The sequence below is a fragment of the Girardinichthys multiradiatus genome, chromosome 14 (assembly GCF_021462225.1).
Source record: "Girardinichthys multiradiatus isolate DD_20200921_A chromosome 14, DD_fGirMul_XY1, whole genome shotgun sequence".
NCBI classification, from domain to species: Eukaryota; Metazoa; Chordata; class Actinopteri; order Cyprinodontiformes; family Goodeidae; genus Girardinichthys; species Girardinichthys multiradiatus.
In genome coordinates, this window is record NC_061807.1 from 16,328,569 (window position 1) to 16,336,324 (window position 7,756).

A 7,756-nucleotide genomic window follows, 5' to 3' on the forward strand; every position below is an offset into this window, starting at 1 on the left:
GTTTTCAAATGATGATTTCTTCTTCATATTTTGGCTTACTGTTTCAATATTGATAAAAAGTATAATGTGCTTCCTGAAAAACTTGGTTTTTATTGTTTTCCAAAAACGTTCACTGATGACTTTTGTAATTATACTATGAGGCTAATGAAATCACGGATTAACTGACATTAACCAGATTTCTTTGGATCAGTTTCACTAGCCATACTCAGACCTGATCACTGTGAGAACTACACACTAAAATAAAATCAAATTAACCGAACCTATCTGAAAACAAATGAGACTAAAGATCTCAAAAAGGTGTTATGATACAAAATCAAGCTTCTAATGTAGTGCTACAGTAAGGTTTGTGGAAATAATATTTGTCTTCTGAGCAGAGTAATGACCCAAAAAACATTATTTAATATCACATACAAAAATGACAGTATCAGTCTAGCAAACAATGAAGTCAAAATTTTACAAACTGCTACAAGGAGGAAAACTACTCTTACACATTTATTTTTGCAGACTAGTTATGCAACATTGTCACATGTAATGTTTTATTAGGCAGTCACTTGAACAAAAAAAAACCCACCATAAATATTTTTTTACTATTGAAAATCTAAAGCATATAGGAAAAACATAAAAATGTTTTTAAAAAAAAGTAATAACTTCTGCTCTATTTTTGAACAAACTGGACTCTAGGACTCATTATATCCCTTCCGAGGTAATCCGGGAGGGGCTGCAGGCCAAAGGAAGAGTGATGAAATCTCCTGGTCTGGTTGCCACCGGGGAAAGAAGAGGGCCCAGATGCGTCTAGACCAAGTGCGCCCCCTGCAGGGAGGTCAGAGCAGTGTATCTGGCTGTGGAGGTGGAAGACGAAGAGGAGGCGGCGTGGGATGCTGCTCTTCTTTTCAGCTCCCTGGAGATCTGAAGCCAAGATAGTGTATAACAGCAGCATCCGTACAGGCAGTCGCTCCACGCACTTCCCTGCACACAGAAAAACTGAACTTAAGTGGGAGGCTCAGGCAGAAAGGTGAACATTTACATTCAGGTGAAAAAGAAACATTTTTGTTGCTTTATAATGCTATAACTATTACTTCTGTTGGCTACCTGGAAATGAGGTTTTGATATCAAAAACTACCTTTTTAAATTAACAGAGTACATTAAATGCTAAAACTTTCCTACACATTACTCATGTCAAACCTTACATACTTTTCCAGAGAACTCAGTCATTTTGTAGCACATTTAAAACATTTAATAGATTTCTGTGTAGGAACCCTGGTTAAGCTATTTTGATCAACTGAAAATGCTGGCGTATGATTGGACAAACTTGAAATGGCTGCTCTCTCCATCTGCACATTAGTCACATTCACTTCTAACCAAATGAACTTTTCACTTTCATGTATTTTCTTTAGCTTTGTCTTATCACACCGATCCATGAGAAAGAACAGTCGCAGAATATGACAAACACACAGTGTTATGTAAATCCATAGACCCTTGCTGTGATTTGAATGTGGGAGGTGACATAAACACCCAGAATAATTTCACAACCCACATACATATTAACAAGTTTAATGATTTAAAGGCAAATGTTTAATTTCCTGTAAAAACAATGCAGAAAATCTATGGGAAGAAACTTGTGCCATCAGAAACTGAATTGTTCAAACTGAGTCATTGTTTGCGCAATTTGAAATGAAAGTAATTTGTCGGCCGCATTTGAAGAAGCCTTCGAAGTTGGATAGCCTTTATTGCCTCACCATGACGTAATCGGCCTACAAATGCGACCTTCAAAGGATGCAGCCCCTGAATTTGGAGACAGCAATAGTGAATGATATCCGTGAATCAGTAAATCTGTGTTTGATTAATCTGTGGCTTCAAGGACCCGGATGTGTGACACAAAAAACTGAATTTTAGAACTGAAAGTAAAAGTAATCAAACTGAATTTTCAATACAAAGCAAAGCAACTTTCAAAGCAAACAAATTCAGTTTTAAACCATTAATTTCGATTTCAGTTTAGTAAAATTAATTTCCAAACCAATGCATTTGATTTCAAATTATGCAAATACAGATTCAGTCTGAGCAATTGAAATTTAGTTCCTTAAAGCACATCTTCCCATAAAAATCAGACACCATATTGAATCAGGCACACGTCTTTGTTATGAGTTACCAACAAAGGTCTCTTCATGGACTCACGGTCTAACTTCTGCATTTCTGTTAAATAAAAATCCGAAGGTGACAGTCGAAGTTACCCACCACCCTATGCAGATCTATGCAGGTTTTTAAAAGTCTGAGATGCAGTTTGCATTTAGTAATACCACGAAAATACAGCATGACCACCACTTCAATACATCATTAATTGTCAGACAAGACAATAATAAATTGAGAGCAAATGTATAAAAAGAAGTAGAAGCTAATTTAAAAGGGATGAAAGTTACATTAAGTTAAAGCTTAATAGCTGCTTTTGAAGTTTCAAAGAATATAGGAGGATGCTGTGTGGCTTTTGCAGAAATATCAGCGAAACACATTTGTAAAAGCTTTGTTTTTAAGGATTTTTTAAAATTCACTAATTTGAGGGATTCACTGTTCCAACACAAAAGCAACCATCAGTGATGTCTGAATCTTACTTATCTTTTAGGTGAGAAAAAAAAAAAAAGACTTGGCGATGTGGCTGTGTTAGGAACAACCACTAAATTCAAACTAATGAGTGAGCTGTTCTGGTTTGCGATTCCCAACATCTGCAGACAGCTTCCAAAGTATCAGAGGGATCTCACTGCCAAAAGATATCTGTTGGGATAAGGCTGCAAAAAAAAAATCCAAGGCTTTAGATATACCATGAAACACAGTAAAGACAGCAATACTGACGGAGCTGCAGGAAGTACTTTGTCCTCCAAATGGAACCCTTTTCTAAATAAAAACATCCAAGCCTGACAACGTCCTGCAGAAACATATATAAAGTCTTCCAATAGCATGTGGTAAAATGTGTCTGTGGATACCAAACTTAAACGTTTTGGACACAAAATATCATCCCCACAGTGAAGCACGGTCATGGCAGAGTCATGCTTTGGGGCAGCTTTTTCTTCAGATGAAACTTAGTCAAGGTGGAGGGGATTATGAACAGTCCCAAAAACCAGTACACTTTTTTATTCTATTTAATTTACGAGATTTACCAGTTAACTGGCCCATGACTCAAATTAGACACTAGTTCCCCTTAATTTACCTGCCAATGATCATCAGGTCAAATACAGAAAAATCTGGACCTTTTTTTCCTGTTCATTAAATGCATCAAAACTGAAAAGTATCACTTTATTTGGTTTTTAAATGCACCTATAATCAGCCTATTCTTTCCTGCTTTTCTTCTGAGTTTAGTAAAAATCGTATAAAGGCAAAGGACATAGAATTGTAATAACATAAAGGCATTCATTTTTGACATAAACATTTTTTTTTAAATGGTTTAAATTATAAGTTTAACACTGTGTTTATAAGCATTATTGTGCAATGGTTAATTTGAAAGCAGTTGTTTATAAACACAGCAGTTTAAAACTGTCAATGAACAGATCTGTTTTTTAAAACTGTTTTGAAATCAAATTTTTTCAAACTGCAAAGCTAATAACTGCTTTTTAAATACTTTAAATACTAGTTTGTAAATACTGCTGTTCAAACTGCGTTTATGAACCCCATTGATTTAAACTGTGTTTACAAACGCAGTGTTTATTGTTAATGCAGCGTAACTCTGCTGCTACACCTTGTTGCTCTTGTTTAGGGACTACACTAAAATGAAACGAAGACCACAGTTCATGGAAGCATAAACAAACGTTTGACTGATTCACCTAGATCCCCAGACTTACATTTAGACTGATATTGTGGCTAGTGAAACTAAATGACCTTTCACATCTAGACATGTATCTGCAAAAGTATACACAAAAACAATCAACAAATGCATGATATAAATCTATTGCTTCACATCAGCTTTATCCACAGGATCCACTCCATGATGGCTTTATCCTTTTCTTCTTGTGGGAAAATAGCTTTTCTACAAAACAAACAACCTACAAGCTTGGACCTGTTTTCACAAGAACTCCTGGCATCTTCTTAGCACGCTTTCTGCAGTCCTGCAAGTAATCCTCAGCCCACTCCACCTTCAGAGAAGCCAACATTACCAGCCACCTTCTTTTCTAGCGATGGCAGCGCTCCAGCCTCTGCCTGCCTGGTCTCCAACCACTCCCACATCGTGCCCTATCTTTTCTCCTTTCTTCACTGTCCCAGAAAATTACTCGCTGTGCTTCTGCAACATGGAACCAGCACCGTTGATGAGCTGTGTGCTATTTGCATGTCAAGCATCTGCAGGGAGAGCTGATGACTATCACGATCTTTGGTCACGGATTCAGTTTGGAGAAACATCCCCAGAGTGCAGCAGTTTATACCTGTTTCTCACTTTTTGTTCAGCGTATAGTAAATGTCTTAACTCATTGCTTTCATTGCCAAAGTAATAAGTGACGTCAGTGGTTATATTGACGACTGTTGCATAGGAAGACATCCTTATTGTCTTTTATTGCTGTGACGTCTCCATACACTCGGCAGTAATCATAACCATTCAAATCTCCTGAGGCTCTGAGTAATTAAAGTGGGGACACAGTGAGGTATAATCAGCTCAGGTATTACAGCTATTGTTTATCACGTCTCAACAACACATGATTAATAGAAATATACTAACTTCTAAAGGAAAATGGTAAATCACAGTCACAAACTGTTCAGTTCACAATCACATGACCAGAGTCTGGCATTTACCTTGTCAATGGGCGGATCAAGCTTGTTCCAGACGGAAGTTCTGTGCTCCTGTAAACTAAACTTCTGTTTTTTAAATTCTAATATTTTTTCACATTATGTTTATCTATGTATCTTTATGTGTATGGAACACATTAATTTAAACTATTTATCAAGAATAAACCCTGTAGTACAGTACCTGCTACAGGGATCATACATCTCTTCTGGCCTGGGAACGCACTGGTATCCCCCAGAATGAGATGAAGACAATCAATGGGCGGATGGACGTCTGGGTTTTCCTGCAGGCCCTGTTACCCCATTATCCATTCTTGGATAAGCAGATGACAACGGATGGATGGATGGATGGATGGATGGATGGATGGATGGATGGAATTATCCAGGCTCAATAAAAACTGTGAAACATCCCTTTAGTGAAGCACCCAAGCGGATGCTAACTTTATTGTCCTTAGCAGCTAACGGTTAGCCTTCTGTGGATTTCTCTGGTTCTAAATGGTTTGTATCTTGTCTGTCACATTGTCAACATTTTCATATCTGGGGCTAATTATAACAGCTCACACTTACTTCAACAGACAGACTTTACTTTGAAGAGTAATATTGTGGCGTTTTAACTTCTTCAGATGTTACATCACAAATCAAATGTCTGCAATTTTATAGCTTTTTATGCCAATGCTGTTTTGTACATATTTACAGTTACTTTTGCATTATGAGGTAATTAAAATATATTTCTTATGTTATTTTATGTCTCCTGCACCTTGAATCCACGGTTAGCAGGTAAGATAACCTCTCCAAAGAAATATGCTTTTAAAATCCATGCATCTTTTAAATATAAGAACGATATATCAGCTCAGTTCAAGGTTTCAGATGTTAGCTTCTAAAAAGTTATATTATTATATAAAAAATGACACCGTGTTTCATCTGTGAGTGAAAAATCTGTGGTGAGACACACCTTTATGCCGTATCGTTCCCTGACAGACGCCCTCATGGCCAGAGAGGCTGGAGGCACGCAGCTGATACAGTCCAGCAGAGGCAGACATGGACAGACACCGACTGCACTGGTCACCTTACAGGTAAACACTGGGAGGCAGCAGCAGGCAAAACAGCCTGCACACACACAAACACACACTGCTCAGTCATCTCAAACATAAATGACTGCTGGCCTCAATATCCTAACATCTCCATTTTAGATCACATTGTTCACTTACAGTCTCCAATGTCTTTGTAGCACTCACACAGTCCAGTGCTCCATTCTGCGGCCTCCTCGACCCGGTTCTTTGGCTGCACACTGACCACATGTCTGGACATAGCTCAGCTGTACTTGCCATATAAGAGGTTACATTCATATATAAGCAAGAGCAAATATTTGAAATCAAAAAATGATTGAATCTTGTATCTCATGTTCATAAGATCAATCAGCTGGTTTTCCTGATCCTAAAACGATGCCACTTTATAATAAATACCATTTGAAATATTTGAATCTAATCATTCTTCCCACAGAGTAATCACCGGAGTGATCTAAGTAAATTATTCAAATGAGTGAATTTTTGTGTACCGGAATATCTTTTATGTGTATGGTGGGCAGATCCTCAGACTCTACTTCTTGAATGTTGAATTTTAACTTTCCCAATCTCTTGTGAATCGTTAACATATGTGTTTTTTTAAAGAAAATCATTTAACTGGTGATAAATTAAAGATTTGTGTCACACATTAACCTGCAATGGTGGACCTCCTTAAAAAGACATTTTTATACAAGTAATCCATTAAGATCTATATGACATTACCTCTGGTTACAAAGTAAATTAAAGTAAAAAGCAACAAACTTAGATGTTGGATTTTATGCCACAAACCTCATCAACCAGAAATCCATCAACCCCGTTCTTACAGAGATTTATAAGCCATGCTTTATTTGTATTCAGTTATAAATTAGCTCTGGTTTTTTCCCACAAGCCAAAATCAAAGGACACAGGGACTCCACAACCGGTGGCTCTGGGCCAAACTGGTGTTCTCTCAGAAATCTTTCACATCCCAGTTCTCTGAACAGGAAGTGGAACAGAAGATTCCCAACCGGTCTCGATAGTTTAAATGACTTACCCGTTTAAGACTTTGTCTTGAAATCCAACCAGTGAGCTGTTTTGTTCTTGTTTGTAACTGACTAGCACTTGCTTTCCATCCTCCCTTTTATACTGTGTTTTGGTATAAATATGAAAACAGGGCAACTCTGTTCTCAGGACTTTTATGTGTAAAATATTCTAGGAACTCTTCAGTACCTGAAATATTTAATACAATTAGATTAAGGAGGACTTATACAAAGTCTAGACAGCAGAAATGTTCAGATAGATGTTTTTACCAACAGTTCCTTGGCAGCTGCAGCCTCATCTCAGTATTTTTGGTCAGAACAACATATATGTTTCTGTTCATTGGAAGTAGCCTAATATTAAGACCTGAATGTTATAACACATTTTATTACTTTAGTATAAAAAGTTAGACTAAAATCCAGAGCTATTTCTTGAAAACTAATTCTACTTAGTGTCTATTAGTTGGAAAACCACCAAAGTAGCAAGAATGATAATAAAATGAAAGTCCAACTATGTAAGCTGGACTTTAAATTTCACAATTTTCACAGTTGGATTTTCACATAAACAACACAGCCGTGCTTAGACCTATCTGATCTTTCATTATTCTTTTAAAAGCAAGCGTAACAGCTATCAGAAAAGACACAGTTAGGGGAATCTCACCAGTATTCAACCGATTCCAAAACATGAGGGCTGAAGCTGACACATTGGATTTTGCAATAGATTACCAGAGGTGAACTTCATGGCAAAATGGAGACAAGCATGGTTCACATATGCGCTCAAGTAGAGACACTAATTACTTCCAGAAGCAGACTAAACTGTTGAAGACAAAAATGTAAAAAAAAATAGGGAAATAGAAAGATTTTACATGTAAAGGAGAGAGGAAAAACAACCAAAGCTTAATATAACAACTATGTCTGATCTAC

General features: G+C 37.0%; 1 protein-coding gene across 1 annotated transcript; it reads right to left on the reverse strand.

Annotated features, from left to right (window-relative positions):
* Positions 1-673: 673 nt before the first annotated feature.
* LOC124881193 (placenta-specific gene 8 protein-like) lies at positions 674-6,235 on the reverse strand. The gene is made up of 3 exons (XM_047386719.1): positions 5,964-6,235; positions 5,708-5,862; positions 674-966 (listed from the first exon to the last, which is right to left on the reverse strand). The coding sequence occupies exons 1-3, from the start codon at positions 6,061-6,063 to the stop codon at positions 793-795; spliced, it is 429 nt and encodes a 142-aa protein (XP_047242675.1). The 5' UTR covers positions 6,064-6,235; the 3' UTR covers positions 674-792.
* Positions 6,236-7,756: the final 1,521 nt, after the last annotated feature.

Bases quoted from the DNA above. Each gene is read 5' to 3' on its own strand.
- LOC124881193 (XM_047386719.1), bottom strand. From the start codon at position 6,063: ATGTCCAGACATGTGGTCAGTGTGCAGCCAAAGAACCGGGTCGAGGAG. The intron at 5,863-5,963 runs GTAAGTGAACAA...GTGTGTGTGCAG, and splicing joins CTACAAAGACATTGGAGACT to GCTGTTTTGCCTGCTGCTGC. The intron at 967-5,707 runs GTGTGTCTCACC...TTCTGTGTGCAG, and splicing joins GGGAACGATACGGCATAAAG to GGAAGTGCGTGGAGCGACTG.